The 17,127-nt window shown below is 36.5% G+C and overlaps 2 protein-coding genes across 5 annotated transcripts in view; one reads left to right on the plus strand and one right to left on the minus strand.

The window, feature by feature from the left end:
• LOC139983148 (dnaJ homolog subfamily C member 25-like) overlaps positions 1 to 17,127 on the plus strand; it is a 376,890-nt gene that overhangs the window by 20,204 nt on the left and 339,559 nt on the right. The gene's annotated exons all lie outside the window — the stretch shown is intronic.
• The window catches only part of LOC139983144 (farnesyl pyrophosphate synthase-like), a 47,784-nt gene continuing 42,643 nt past the window's right edge, over positions 11,987 to 17,127 (minus strand). For all 4 annotated transcript variants that reach the window (XM_071996523.1, XM_071996521.1, XM_071996522.1 and 1 more), the window contains one exon: positions 11,987 to 16,892. In XM_071996523.1, the coding sequence (XP_071852624.1) occupies positions 16,692 to 16,892 (201 nt within the window). In that variant the 3' untranslated portion in view covers positions 11,987 to 16,691. The remainder of the gene's footprint in view (positions 16,893 to 17,127) is intronic.

Consider the following 17,127-nt stretch of genomic DNA (forward strand, 5'->3'; position numbering starts at 1 on the left):
TAAATATTGTGTAAAAGTAAGTTGGCCTGACGTTTCGATCCTAGCAGGATCTTTTTCAAAGGCTCAATGACAAGTAACAGTAACAGAAGGGACAAAACACCAAGCCCACAGACACGCACCAGTATCTCCATTCTTCAAGCTGCCATCCCCGTCACTGCAAGTCTGGAATTGCCTACAGTCAAGCACTTCGTCTTCGTCGCATTTGCTCTAACATTTCCTCTTTCATTCGCCATACAGATGCTTTAGAAAAACATCTTACTGCCAGGGGTCATAGTGCCAGAAGGGTGCGTGAAGCCATTCAGAGAGTCCGCTCCTTTTCAAGATCATCTACTTTGGCAGTGAAGAACAAAAAGGGACGAGATTGCAACAACAAACTCCCCCTGGTTGTTACTTTCCACCCAAATCTTCCTCCTCTTCAGCAAATCACCTCTAACAACCACAACATTCTCCTCACTTCAGATAGACTCCGACGAGCCGTTCCTGAAAAACCCATCATCGCCTACAGACGACCACGCAACCTACGAGACCTTCTTGTGAATGCGTGCGGCTGTTCCACCTCTAACTTCTAACCCTACACCCATTCAGCATGGTACTTTCAAATGTGACCGTACTTCGAGATGCATCATCTGCAGCCACCACATTGTTGAATCCAATTCCATCACCAGCCACAGCATGCAACTCACACACAAGACTAAGCGTCACATCACTTGCACAACCACTAATGTCATATATCTGATCTCTTGTAGAGTTTGCGGCATCCAGTATGTTGGCGAAACCAAAACCACCCTCAAGAAGCGATTCTATGGTCACAGATCCACAGTCAACACCATGAAGACCGAGGCCAACTTACTTTTACACATTCTCCTACACAGGCTCTCTAGTGGATAAGCAGTTTGCTAACAGTTTTATTTTATTTTTATTTTGACATTAAATATTGTACGCTTGTTCAAACAGGTTATCATTTAGCAGTTGCTTGAAAATACGGTTTTTGATAAGGTTTGGAAGACTGTTCCACTCTTTGGGACAGAAACCAGGAAAGAACGATCAGCAAACGTCACACTGTGATTTTTGGGTACAATGAAATTCTGATGAAGATGTAGAGGATCCCATAAGTTGTCTGCGTGAAGGTTGTAGCAACCTGAGTAAATCATATATAGATATATGGTGGCATATGCTTATGGTAAGCTTTGAACAATTAGATCAAGTACTTTAAATTAGATACGTTGTGCATGGTACAGGAAGCCAATAAAGAGCTATGGGTTCTTCTAGTGTTTGGCAATTATGCATTAAACATTTTGAAGCCTGTTGATTAGTGATTTGTTTATACCGAAATCAAGAGGCTGTTACAACCTGATCCCAACATGGAGGTGACTAGAGTGTGCACAGCTAGCTTGGCTGCCTCAATAGTGAGCATTTTGCGTGCTCGACTAATGTTAGTGAGATGGTGGTTTGCAGATGATATTTGCGACCTGATCACTCATTTGTCATACCAGAGTCGAATATAACCCAAGGTTTCTCACAGAGTCTGTTTGGACAGGTACATTCATCCATGTTAGGACCACTTCTCTTTATTACTTTATGTATATAAATGATATTTAAATGTCTTCTCATAAGGTTCCTTTATAATGTTTGCCGGTCGAAGGTCATTTGAAGTAGACAGCGGATGAAAGAAGTTTCCATACATGTTTGCATCCGTGTCTGGACTATCTATCTCTTTAGGCTAACACAATACCTCAGTGTGTACAGGTAACGTTACTTGCTCAAATATACTGTGGCACAGAACCTGACCAAGCCTCTCGACGTTATGGTTTGTAATTAGAGATTATTAAAGATAAAATGGATCAACAAATATGTGACAATAGGTTCGTGCATATAGATTCACACTGATCATGCTAATAATTGGGGGCAACTTTTTATGCAGGTTTAACATGTAACACAAAAGATGCAGTTTTATTATTATTTTTATTATTATTATTATTATGATTATTATTATTATTATGATTATGATTATTATGATTATGATTATGATTATTATTATGATTATGATTATTATTATGATTATTATTATTATTATTATTATTGTTATTATTATTATTATTATTATTATTATTATTATTATTATTATTATTATTATTATTATTATTATTATTATTATTATTATTATTATTATTATTATTATTATTATTATTATTATTATTATTATTATTATTATTATATGAACCAATAGTGTCGGCGGCGAGTTTTCTCTTTTGGACAATCTGATTTTCTAGGACACCGTGGACGAGTTGTCTCGAACATTTACAGACTACAAAATTTGTAGCATGCCAAAAAATTGCTGGAGACTTTTCAAAAGTAGGCCTATACTTTATCCTTGCGGTTCGGATTCTGCTCAATTTTCCACAAACTTTCAGGGGTGTTATAAAAAATTAAAAATCTCCGTCTGCATAAGCGCTTTTAGAGTGGCACCATGATGGTTGTTGAAATTAGACCATGGGTGACCATAATCTGAATTTCTAGCATACATGGCAGGGGAGTGGGGGTAGCCGGGGGGGGGGGCAACAATGATTATTTTTAATAAGTTACTGTTAGCTAAACTAATCTAAATCATAATGAAATTTTTCTGTGCTAAAACCCATACAGGTTATATTAATAAAATAGTGTTTTAATTTCATATTTAATATAACAAAATAGACTATAATTTTTGAATTTTGGTTGGTTTTGAGTAATTTAATTTTCATAACTTGTACTTGAACGTCGCCGCCATTGATGGTAAGTGAAAGCAGTTAATGTGCCGACAAATTTTATGGTTTCGTCTAACAATGACAGGCGATGATTTCATCATTTGTGAGTAACATATAAAAACTGTTTACACCTTCAAATGTCATTCTCTTTTACATTTTCTTTTTAAATTGTTAGTAAAAAATATGGTGGTTTCTATCTCAGCATGTGGTATACAAACAAATATTTTTTTTTCTCCATTTATTCAGCATATTTTATATTTTTAATATAGCATATACATATTGTTATAAATTATAATCACCTTTTACGATTCTTGCATAGAACATATTTAAATGAAATTTCAAGAACGGAACAACTCTGGGCATTCAGAAAATGCCTGTTGTAATTGAATATAACTTACTTTATCTTTCTTACACTTACTTGATTTTTAATGGATATAACGTTCAAGATCAATTGCAAACTTAAATTTATAGAAAAAGTCGCAAATATTTGGTAAGTTCTTATTTCGCTTACAATCATAGATATAATACTTCATGTGTATTATAAGAAAATTATATGGGTGACTATATCCATTTCCGTACCCGAAAAAAATATTTTGTTTTGAAAAGAAGAATTGTTGCTTTAAAAACCGATTCTCTACGTCTAATATGAAAGATCCAGTAAAATTACAGTCCCAAAATAGATGTTCGATATTCTCAGTTTCTCTGTTACAGAAGGTATACAGAAGGTATACAAACAAATAAAGGATTTCGTCGACATGAAAAGCCCACGGAATGTCCCATATATTGCCTAGAGTCGTTTATATCAATATTCATTCCTGTTGAATCGTTCGATTGGTCAATGTGCAAAGCTAGAAAAACATTTTTTAACACTCTCCTTTGAAATATGGGAATTAAATCGTATCATTTCGCCGAGTGACCTCAAGGCATATATCCTACATTCTGTACAGGACTTTTTCTATCCGATTGAAAATACTAAACACGTGGTATGTTTATCTTCATAAAATCATCACTGTCGGCCATGGATATATTGAATAAAGCCAGGTTTTCGGTAACGTACTAACTATATAAAGAAGTGAAGTATTGCTTCATACGATGTCACAGTTGAGCAATTATAGCATTTCTATCATATCTGCAATGTTGAACAACACGTACAAGGACAGTTCCGTGTTATATGCTTTGAAGCCTATAACTTGTCACTGTTACCCGTTATACTACATGGTGAGTACGTGTAATATTTTTCTTAAAAGTACATTATTATCGTTTAAAAGTCGAACCATATCATAGACCAAGACCTAGCTTAATCAGTCTAACTATCTATCTATATATCATTTAAATAAATAGAAACGAAAAAAACAAGCAAAGCAAATTGGAAATACTGATTCATTTTACTCTGTTACATAGTATTAGAAAGCGAACTATTTTGACATAGACCAATAGCATGGTCGTACATTACACGTAAATTATCTTGTTTCTATAGACTGAGTGTGTGATCTAGCTGTATATGGTAGGCCCTACATGTAATTTATAGCATAGCTAAAATATATGACTTGGAACGTCGGATGTATAGCATGCAGTATATTAATGTATACGTTATGCATGTATGAGTATATGCGTGAATTAAAGAGAGATACGAAAATAAAGAACTTAAGAAAGGAATACGAATGGTAAGTTTTATTGTAATTGTATTTTTTGAAGTTTGGCAGGTTTTTAGAATCGTCACAAGAAATATTTCCCGTGCTATCTTCCGCATGGTCTTTGTTAGTTGACAGCATACTTGCCTCGAATCTGTTATTACACATATATTTTCGTAGGCCTATTCCAGCATAAACTACCGTGTAGTTATATTCATTCGTACCCGTCGCCCTGATGTATAGTTGTACTTTTATTCCAGGCATTTCAAATATCTAATACAACTTATCAGTGTAAGATGACGTACAGTCTAGCAAAAGGTTTTTTTTTTCACACAAAAAAAGGCTAACAAAGCTTTTTTTACTAGTACATTAGACTGCTGTATTCGTACAACACTTATCCATAGTATATACATCATACATACGCGACATTTTGTTCTAAACACAATACTGCGGTCTGAAAGAAAATGTTTGTATGAGGGATTCTCAAGTCATGTATTTTGTTGTTGTTGTTGCAATATATGTCGAGAGAAATAAAAGTAATGATCTAGCAAATAGTATTCTGGAATTAAATCCCCACGAAAAGTAGCTTGGACAAATGTGTAGATTTAGGCGGTATTGTGCTCAATGCTAAACGAACTGAAAGGCCGACAAATCCGATCATTAAAAACGAAAGATGAAACAAAAGAGGAAGATAAAATCATGTTATGTATAGGATTTTCTTTCGATGGCAAGATTTGGCGCAGAATCACTTGATTAGACTTAAAAATTCGATTATATCGTCGATCGGTCTGACCGGCAGTCGGGCAAATCACTGACGCGAACTGTTGAACCAAATCGGTCATAGTGGACAGAGATTGAAAATCTCTGGGCATCACGAAAAGGCTTGTCACATTTATGTCACATATAAGTCAAAATGGCTTAGCTAATAGGGCAATTAATGTTGAGTCGAATTGTAAATTCCTCCCGACTGAATTAGTTATTGTAGCTGATCCATTATGAGAGGACCAGATGTGAATCAAGCATTTTTATGAAGGAGGGGAATGTGGACTTGAGGGTCAGATCCCCCCTATTGAGCCATTTTCACTAGACTGCCGACGGTAAGAGGGAGACATGGCCTTTTTGCCTTTCCCTTCCTCCCCCTCCTTGCGGTACGGCATACCTTAGACCGTAACAATACAGTTAGTCAAAATGGGGCTGTACATCTTTCTGTGTTTCTGCAGCAAAAGCCTTCAGTTATGCTTGCCAATACCACGAGTCACTCAAAACAAACTTAAATGCTTTATCATTTCCGGATAACATATTCACTCATTTCTTTATTTTATTAATATATTTGTTATTGTTAGCCGGCACATTAAACGTGATTATTATTATTACTATTTATTGTTAATATTATTATTATTATTATAGTCCTTTAGTGGTATAAGACATCTATAACAAACGGGCGAATGTCAAGGCCAAACATAATAACATGACGTATTGTTACCATATATAGAATGGCACTGAATCATATGTTCATCATTATTACTAGTCCTTCAATGGGTTTGCACTCTTGGACGGTAAGGTGACAAGAATTAGGTCAATCCTTTACTTCACTATTTTTTTGTGATGGTATTTATCTTTTTTTTTCTATAGTATTAAAAGTGTTTTCAAAGAGGTTTTCGAATTAACGCATGACCCCACATGATCCCACTGCTCGAGACAATTGTTTGAGAGAGCTATACATCTTAGTAGTGATTCCTTTCAGTATACAGCTTACAAACGTTTTCAATAGATAGATAGATAGATAAATAGATAGATAGATAGATAGATAGATCGATAGATCGATCGATCGATCGATAGATAGATAGATAGATAGATAGATAGATAGATAGATAGATAGATAGATAGATAGATAGATAGATAGATAGATAGATAGATAGATAGATAGATAGATAGATAGATAGATAGATAGATAGATAGATAGATAGATAGATAGATAGATAGATAGATAGATAGATAGATAGATAGATAGATAGATAGATAGATAGATAGATAGATAGATAGATAGATAGATAGATAGATAGATAGATAGATAGATAGATAGATAGATAGATAGATAGATAGATAGATAGATAGATAGATAGATAGATAGATAGATAGATAGATAGATAGATAGATAGATAGATAGATAGATAGATAGATAGATAGATAGATAGATAGATAGATAGATAGATAGATAGATAGATAGATAGATAGATAGATAGATAGATAGATAGATAGATAGATAGATAGATAGATAGATAGATAGATAGATAGATAGATAGATAGATAGATAGATAGATAGATAGATAGATAGATAGATAGATAGATAGATAGATAGATAGATAGATAGATAGATAGATAGATAGATAGATAGATAGATAGATAGATAGATAGATAGATAGATAGATAGATAGATAGATAGATAGATAGATAGATAGATAGATAGATAGATAGATAGATAGATAGATAGATAGATAGATAGATAGATAGATAGATAGATAGATAGATAGATAGATAGATAGATAGATAGATAGATAGATAGATAGATAGATAGATAGATAGATAGATAGATAGATAGATAGATAGATAGATAGATAGATAGATAGATAGATAGATAGATAGATAGATAGATAGATAGATAGATAGATAGATAGATAGATAGATAGATAGATAGATAGATAGATAGATAGATAGATAGATAGATAGATAGATAGATAGATAGATAGATAGATAGATAGATAGATAGATAGATAGATAGATAGATAGATAGATAGATAGATAGATAGATAGATAGATAGATAGATAGATAGATAGATAGATAGATAGATAGATACATAGATAGATACATAGATAGATACATAGATAGATAGATAGATACATACATAGATAGATACATAGATAGATGACGTCATGAGAGGCTTGTGTTGGCAAAATAAAGATACAAGAACAGAACAAGTAGACAAAACGGGTAAACTCTAGCCATCTGTTATGTTTACAGAAAAGAATATCATATATTTGGGGCAAACGACCTTCTTAAGTTTAAAAACATAACAGTTGGTATGAAACAACTGTTTTTGTCTATTTTTTCTATTATTGCCTTGTAGTTTTGTTTGTTCTGTTGTATGTCGCTTATATATATATATATATATATATATATATATATATATATATATAATTTCAAAGCTCCCTCCGACTAATTTAGGTAGGGGCTTTTACTTTTATGGAAGGGCTAGAAGCGAAACAAAGATTTTCTTTTTGATAAAGGAGTGGACGTGGCACCTGGGACCGTTCAAGTAGACTTCCGTGTGGGATCCATTGTTTTCTTATCGTATTGCTAATTGCTGTTTCTAATGAATGTTTTTCTCACCGGTCCCCGTTCTCTCTTTCTCTAATTCTTGTGAGAAACTTTAGATCCGCCACTTGTTATAAAAGAGAAAAATAATACAACTTCATTTTTTGTACACTTCTCTTTTCTATTAGTTTTGTAACAGGCTGTCGCTTAACCTTCTTTCTGTTTTCTTTTGTGTGATTTCACCTCTTTTAGGTGGCTAAGAGAAAGGTCTAATGAATCACGTGACAGACCAGAAAGATGGCGTTAATTTTAGCTAATTATTTCAGGAATCGACGTATCCTCGTTGTCGTTCTGTTCCTTCTAACTCTTCCAGTCATTTTTCAAGTGAAGAACTTGAAAGGCAAGTATCAACACTTCAAAAAGTCTTCAGGATTTCTTATCGGCCTTGATCGTCCTGATAGTCCCTCGAGATTGTTAACAAAGTACGAGTTTGTAGCCTTCAAGCAGAAATCGGGCTGGCATTTCAAATTTCCCGCCACCTACGATTGCCCAAAACAAGGCGTATCTTTCAGCTTGCGACATTCGGAAAACGCCACCGACATCGATGGCGCTAATATGGTGTTCTTTTCGACTGGCCCATTCGCATTGACCGAGTGGGAGACGCTACGTAAACACCGAACTCCGGGTCAGATTTGGATTTTCGCCACCCAGGAGCCTGCGTCAATAGTCCCCGACTTCCTACCACCGAAGGTATACCGACACGATACTTACAACTGGTCATACACATTCCATTCGTCTTCATACGTCAAAGGACCCTACGGTTGGTGCCGTACCCTGCCTCGGCTCTCTCGAGTGATCACCAAACGTCCAGTGAAAATCGGTTTGCGAAACGAAAGAAATATGCCGCGTGGGTTTCCTCGAGACACTGTGGAGGACTTGGCTGGGATCGAACGAAATTCGTCAAAGACTTAGGCCAATTCATTCCAATCGATATGTACGGAACATGCGGTAATTTGACTTTGAGGAAAAATCGTGAGATAGCAAAGGGTGTGTTTCGAAATTACAAATTCCATCTTAGTCTGGAGAACAGCTGTTGCAGCGAGTATCTGACCGAGAAAGTTTGGAACGCTCTGGAAATGTGGCAGTCTGTACCGATAGTCCTCGGAGGAACGAAAGAGGAATACGAAAGGCTCATGCCACCTCACTCTTACATCCACGCAGACAATTTCAGTTCGTTGGCAGATCTAGCGAGTTATATAAAGAAGGTCGGTGATAGCGAAGAGTTATATAATCAATATTTTCATTGGCGACGGACGGGGACAGTGCACCAACAGTCCTATCAATATAGACACCCTGTCTTTCGGGAAGGAGGATGTAAAGTGGTTGAGAAACTTGAGGAACTGGAGAGGAGTAATACAAATGTGGTACATTCCTTCGATCCGTACGGACCAAAATGGTTTGGTAGTTGTTATAGATGTGGAGAAAACGCCTGGATTCAAGATTATAATTTTTGGTGGAGAAGAACAATTTTTGCTAAGGAATGGGAAGATAATCGAACTCTGTACTGGCTTGATAAGACTAACTAAGAACGTAGGAAAGTTGATATGCCCCCCCCCCCACTGCAGAACCGTCCGTCCGGTTCCGGGTGTAATGTAACGCGGTGGTAGGGGAGACATAGGGTCATTAACCCTGCTCCAAAAAACAAATCCAAAAGTGCCGCATTGAATCAGACTAGCCCCCATTTGCGTAATAAAAAAGTACGTTTTTGTTCCACTTTTGTAAAATGAAACAAAATTTCCTTTTTGTTATTGAAATAGTGTCCAATCTCTTTTGATGAGACGCCTACTCTTAGCTTAAGAATTGGTTTGACTGCAATAAGCTTACCCTTCACTTAGGGAAAAATAATTATACCAATTTTCATGTGCAAAGATACAAGTCACTCCTCTCATGATAATTTAACCTTTAATGGTTTTGCAATCTGCAAAGCGTCCAGTTCGAAGTACGTAGTATTTAGTAATTAATGATAAGCTTTCGTAGGTGAACCCAGTGGCGGACTGGCCACACGGGCAATGCCCGGTGGGCTGGGGAGCCTGGTTAAAAATAACAGCCCATTTTCACAGTAGTTAATAGAATACAGACGGGCTGTGTAGAAATATATTTATAACTGTGGGAATCAGCTCATGAAATCACCTTGTTAGTAAGTCTGTTAGTTCTTAACAAAAACAAACGTGCTATTGGCAACCCGTCGGTGCTAATGGATTTTGTTTAGGTTTTCTCAAGCATGTTGTCACAAAATGCTTGATAAACTAAATCATATCCAGTCTATAACATATATTTTTGATTACGTTTTTAACTTTCCCCAGTTTAATCAAGTGTTGCTCCTGGAAAATTATTTTTGGGGTCATTTTTAAAGGATTAGGAAGGCGATCACTATGTAAGTAGTTAATCAATGAATAATGGCCCGGTCTAGGTGGAAAATGCCCAGGCCGGTTTGAGGACCCACTCCGCCCCTGGGTGAACCACATTACCTTACTCTGAAAATTCAGGGTTAATTATATTATTCTTAAGGGGGGATTTTATTTCCTCTTAAACCATTGCAACTCAAATCTATTTTTCTTTTACTTATTCTTTTATTTACTTTTTTTTCTTCTTTCATTTACTCTAAGCTAAGGTAAGCCATTGAAATTTACGGCACTGCTAAAGGGTCATATCTCAGACGGCTTCAAACCCTACAAAAATAGATGAAATTAAGCTACTTATGAACGCTAACCTTTTATACAGAGAAAATGATTTGCTTATGATAAAAGGAAATGTATATTACTGTTATATATGTATTGTTTTGTTTATAATCGTTCCAATAACAAGTTACCACCAATTTTTTTATTTCTATTTTTGTGAGCTATACCTGTAATGCTTGAAATTACTCCATCATTACTCGTAATAGGAATTTATTTAAAGTAACGTATCATTAACAATCAGCACGGCAAATTGCTTCTTCTTCTTATCAACTATTGTTACAATCTGTGGCAGTCTCTGTCTGAATCTGTTAAATCTGCTAAGTCTCTAAAGTCGTTCCAATGTTAAAATCAAAGATGATCTTCTCAACAAGTACTTAATGTAAGCATGCTGACCTTTAACCTTTGTTCTTTAACTACCACACTCTACTTTTACTCTCTTCGAAGTTCTCGCTATCCTTAATTCTTGTCTTAGTCTTTCCATCTCTGAACTTAATTTTAGTGTTTCATTGGTTTATATTTCTACTAATTAAGTCACTTGCTGTTTTTCGCTAGTCGTCCTGCATAATATGTTTAACCTTGAAACAGTCTTTCTTATGGTGTCTTTTTTTGATTTTTGAGTAATAAATTTGAAATAAAACAAAATTGAAAATTGGAAAGTGTTTCGATATTGGCCTTTTTGTTCAAAAATATTCAGATATTAGAATTTGTGGTGCGGAATGCACAAAATACGCCAACTTTAATACAATCCTTTTATAATTCATTGAGGGTGATAAGGAAGCAATTTTTGGAGTCATTGCGAGTAGGTTACGACTTTTTTTTCATTATATAGGCCTATGTTATTGTTGAAAATGCCCCGTGTTCGTCAGTGTGTGCTATATAGCGCAAATCCAAAGGGCCTATAACAGCCTGTACAGAGAAGAATGGAACATTGGTTATCAAAAGTTTGTTTTCACAGTTCATTGCACATTACGGGGCAATTGTATTGTATCTATATATTAGTAGGCCTATTCTCCGATTTTCTCCATTGGTTTACCAGAAGAAAAACCAAGGCGATAAATGAAATAAGCCTACATGCGTTGGCAAATTGTGTGGTAATAGTGGCCGAATTACTACCAATGGAAGCGCCATAACAGAAGAATTAGGATTATGTAGGCTACACATAGCAGGAAGAATAAGCACAATCCGTTACCATTGTGACTATGGCACGCCGATAGGGCAATGCATGCTGTTTAATTCTATATTGTCTGTTATAATGTTGTTGTCTCATTTGATGCTGTTGTCTCCTCCAACGTTGTTGCCTCATTTGATGTTGTTGTTTCCTTTGACACTGTTGTCTCCTTCAATGTATATATATATATATATATATATGTATTGATTGATTGATTGATATAAAATTGATATTGTATTGAGTTGGAAAATCCAGAACAGTGAAGAAACTCGAACCCGGGCCTCCCGCTTTATATGCGGACTCCCTAAAATAATCCCTTTGAACATATCGACCTATGAAAACTCTTCTATGATTACTCCCTATGAAATAAAAAATCACAGCAAACAAAATACATGAATATTCATGATAAGGTACAGCCCCCTTATTTATTTAGCATTTGAAAAGCTGGACAAACTTGGTATAAATTAGTATTTTAATATAACGTTTACTTGTGCCATGGTTTTGTTGAAAATAGTACATATATGTATTAAAAAAAAAGATGGAAAAAAAAGAAAAAAAAAAACAATCAGAGAGCCAACCATCCCCTTTAAAGATGAATGAAAGTTACAAGACATTATTTATGCATTGTGAAATATTTTCACAACCTACTGCACAAACAAAATCATCTGGTATACATCACAGAGAAAACGGTCAATTTTGAGACCATTTAAGATAACCTGTTGACCCCTTGAGCCAATTATTGAGCCATTTGAGATAACCTGTTAACCCCTGAAGCTCAGAGGGCGAAAACTGATAAGAGCCCTCCTGAGGGTGTTGAAAACAAGAGTCTATCAACAGATTTGAAGCAGATTTCATTTCTTGGATGACTGTATGTTTTGTTGAAGACCTATTGAGAGCCCCTTCACAAAAACTATTCTGAACTAAATTGAACCACCGAAAGAGAGTTCAAAGCATTAGAGAATTAACACATTAATTGTAGCTTTAATTTGGAGTCATCATGATGTGTAACAGGTTTCAGACTTTGACACCTGATGACCTCACCTGGTTCTTGTAGACGGATCCACGTACCAAGTATGAAGTTAATCCAACGTGAACATTTTGATTTACTGTGGTTTGCAATCAAGTGTCACATACCCACACACACACAGGTGAATTTAACATTCATACTGTCACAAGTGACACATAGTGACCCTTTCTAGAAAGTAACGCTCAATTGATAATCAAGAAACCACGCCAACACTCTGCTTTTAATTCTCATGGATTTATTAGCACGAGATATTTCAATGATTATTGGTAAAAGAAAATATAAAAGAAATGCATATATGAAAATAACTACACCCCCTTGGATATTTATCCAGTGAATCCTACCCCCTTTATGCTAACTGACACTGCTATAGTACGCTTTAGGACAGGCTTCAGAAGATCACCGCCCACAAGGTAGTCGCTATAGGCGGACTCCATTGTTTCTTCCATTGTTCAAATGCACGTACCCTATAACCTTAACATTACCCCATAACAATAGATTCTTGCAAGTCCCTGGAAGTCTTTTCTTCAATTCCTCAGTCAGCCGACCAAAAACAAACGCAAGCACCATCGCATAGATTCCTTCTGCCTACGACAAGGAATCGCAAACCAGGGAAAAAGAGACAAAGGTGTATCCAGCAGTTCTCACAATGAAGTCTAATGTAATATTCTAATATGATCTAATGATTAACAGACAAATGTTATATCCCTGCTTCAAACACTTAACTAATGTGGTGATCACGGAGCTCATGCTATCGCAGACAGTTTGATTAATAGGTACGACGAATCCATGCCATATCGCCAAGGTTACGTAAAAGAACAACGTTTCTTTTTGGGAGAGACCGCAAGGTCGAGAAGAACGAGTTCTGTCGATTGTATAGTTGTATCGAGAAGAGACAGGGTCAGACGATTTGATTAAAATGCCATTTTGATTAGACAGATGGATTCATAGGCTGGCCATCTCGATTGAGTAGCTTGTAGATTCACTTGAGAATATCATCTTTAATAAACGTTATTAAAGAGACCTTTGACTTGGAGAAAGACATGAACATTGTTCGATATGGACGACATTTTAACCGAGTGCACGAAATTATAAGTCTGAATGGGCAAAACCTGTTTTCTTTCTTTCCCCTTTCTCCATTATACTGTGAGTCTGTGAGGGATATATTAACCGATCATACTGCGCAGTCTTTCCCGTGACCCAACGCACGTTAATTAAAAGAACATATATATTATGAAAACATTGATCATGTGTAGAAAAGAACTCATACTATGGCATTTCATTCGTGGTTAAACAATGCAGTTCGTAAGTACGGTTCGTATGTAGGTGTGTGCGTAACCTTTGTGCGCTCCCATAAATTTGCGTACCATCTGATACATAGGTAAAGGTGCACCCAAAAACACTTGTAGTTGCCGTGTTCGTATCTCAAACTGTAACCGTGTACTTTTACCACTTCCACGAAAAATTGGCCAAAGTGAAAAATATCAGTCTTTGTATTTATTGGAACACTTTCTTGGATGACTCCACACATTCAGGAGAATTATACGTACAGCAAAAGTTTGACGCATCCGCAAAGTAAGGACGAAATTTTTGTTTTCGCTTCGAGCAGTCAGACTATGCCTTTTTTACTTTCTGGTAGAAATCTGATCCGACCGTCGATGGCTAAACCAGAACCTAAACGGGAACTAAACCACTGAGCAAGGGCGGCGGAACCGGGGGGGGGGCACAGGGGGCACGTGCCCCCCCACTTATCCTCAGGTTAAAAATGTGCCCTTTTTCTACATAAAAATTTAGGTGTCTCAAGTTAGCAAGAGGCCAGGGAACCAGAATGAACACTCGCGAAGGGCCGTTTCCGGCCATCTGAGGGGTTTGTAAAACCAAACAATTTCTTCTACGCTCCGCGCCAACTGATGGTGGCGCTCCGCTCAGATAGTCGTGCATACAACTTTGCAAATCCTGGATATGCCCCTGACTTTAATGAATTTCTGTGGGTCAAACTCAAAGCTATTTCGAATGGAAAAAAATTGTTAAGATATTAACAAGAAATAAACTCTAATTCGAAAGATTCCTACATTGGCAACTACTGTAGCATGATTTCACCTCATTTTGTCTCAAAAGAAAACTTGTTCCTTGTTTCCCAATTTGCACATTGGATATTGCAGTGCTAGTATGCATATTTTCCTTGAGGGGGGGGGGGAGGCGTTGATGGAGTGATGTGTATACGCAAATAAGATGATACAATAAGAGTTATGAAGGGTACTAAATATAAGGCTACATCAGTCCAATCGAATTTCTGCAAAGTGCCCTTTGATGTCGGTGCCCCCCCAGATTAAAAGTGCTTCCGCCGCCCTTGCCAATGAGCAAATATCAGCAAGGTCGTCTTTACTGATATATTAAAGAGGAACAACATTGTAATCATTCCCACGAAGCTAGCATTCAAATCCTGCTTTTTGCTCTAGAGATATTGGCAGTTAACATTCTCGCATTTTCCTACCGTATGTGGACTTGAAGCAAACAGGTGTGATGTTATATATAGATGAAACACTGACCAAACTATGTCTTATTTGGCTTTCTTTTTCAATCTGTTGTTTTGACCCATGATTGGAGAGTGTTGATTATTATTATAATTTTTTTTTTGTGTGCCTTTAGTGGATGGGAAGTTTTTGACATACCTATGCCTGTGACAAAGGTACACATATGGCATACTTCAAAATATTCGGAGTAAAACATTTAGAATGCAAATGTCAAAGAAAGAGAAAACATTTATATTGTCGGCCTGCATCGAATGACATCACACCTGTTTGCTTCAAGTTCACTCTCGGCACTGGAGGTGACAACTTCAACTGTCAGTATCTCAAAAAGGAAAAAACGTAGGTGTTTGATGCAAATTTCACCAGAATGCTTGGATTATATTCTTCTTTGATATATCAAACATAAGCCTTCTTTATACTATCCTATTGAAAACAACATGAATGCCCCTTGCAACCGCGAAATTTACGCTATTCGATACTCACAATATCGTTGTTCGAGAATTTTACTGTGGTATTAGACATAGCATATGTACCCAGTCTATTGTTTACTATATTCATTTATACTTTTTTGTGTTTGTTTTTTGTTGTTGACAAAACTGCAACGTAAGAACATGCATATTCATGAGATGACTTAAGGCACAATTTTAAAAATCTTGCTAAATCTCCGAAAGTGCTCCTTTATAAAGGCTCAAATGACAATGCCGTTGCCCTCAATAGTTACATAAATTAAATCCAGTCAAACCCTGATCTATTTTACAAATTTGCATCGTTAATTATGAAAGAAACCAAATACCGGTCGGCACAATTCTTGCTAGAATACAAGAAGTACTCGTTCGAGAGGCTCTATGTCATTCGTCCAAACGTCAACTGCTTTAATGCGGAAAGTTCAATTAGAAAACCTACACCTACTCACACAACCCCTGGTAGGTCACATTTTTCCACTGGGTCAATTTTAACATAAATTAAATCCAGTCAAACCCTGATCTATTGTACAAATTTGCATCGTTAATTATGAAAGAAACCAAATACCGGTCGGCACAATTCTTGCTAGAATACGAGAAGTACTCGTTCGAGAGGCTCTATGTCGTTCGTCCAAACGTCAGCTGCTTTAAGGTGGAAAGTTCAATTAGAAGAACTTACGCCATCTCACACAACCCCTGGTAGGTCACATTTTTCCACTGGGTCAATTTTAACATAAATTAAATCCAGTCAAACCCTGATCTATTTTACAAATTTGCATCGTTAATTATGAAAGAAACCAAATACCGGTCGGCACAATTCTTGCTAGAATACGAGAAGTACTCGTTCGAGAGGCTCTATGTCGTTCGTCCAAACGTCAGCTGCTTTAATGCGGAAAGTTCAATTAGAAAACCTACAACTACTCACACAACCCCGGTAGGTCACATTTTTCCACTGGGTCAATTTAAACATAAATTAAATCCATTCAAACCCTGATCTATTGTACAACTTTGCATCGTTAATTATGAAAGAAACAGATCGGAGTTTTCCACGAGGATTAAAGGGGTTAGCAGGATTTAAATAGATCTACTTCTTTCTTTTGAATATTCTCTTTGCATAAGTTATAAACATATCTTTCGGTAAGCCGCCACTGCGAGTGTCGATCGTCTCCATCAATTTTTCGTAACTCTCCTCCTCGTAGGCGTAGAAGACGTCCTGCAGATTCAGATCCCGGTACAGGCGCTTCACCTCGGAGACCTTCTCCGCCTGGTCCACGCCGTAGTTATCCTGCAAGATAATAAAGAAGGGAAGGTTTTATTGTTACTCATTTGTGAAAAGTCGAAACGTGTTTCTCTCCTTTGGCATTGGGTAGAAACCGAAAGGCTTGCTTTGCTATATTTAACAAAGCGAAGAGTGTAAACGGGTCCTTAAACCGGAGTAAAACATCGGAGCTAGATGTGCATTCAAGCGACTCTGATCATCGTCTGTGCTTAAATAACAGACGACCGACACCCTGGTTGGG

The sequence above is a fragment of the Apostichopus japonicus genome, chromosome 16 (assembly GCF_037975245.1).
Source record: "Apostichopus japonicus isolate 1M-3 chromosome 16, ASM3797524v1, whole genome shotgun sequence".
Lineage (NCBI taxonomy): Eukaryota > Metazoa > Echinodermata > Holothuroidea > Aspidochirotida > Stichopodidae > Apostichopus > Apostichopus japonicus.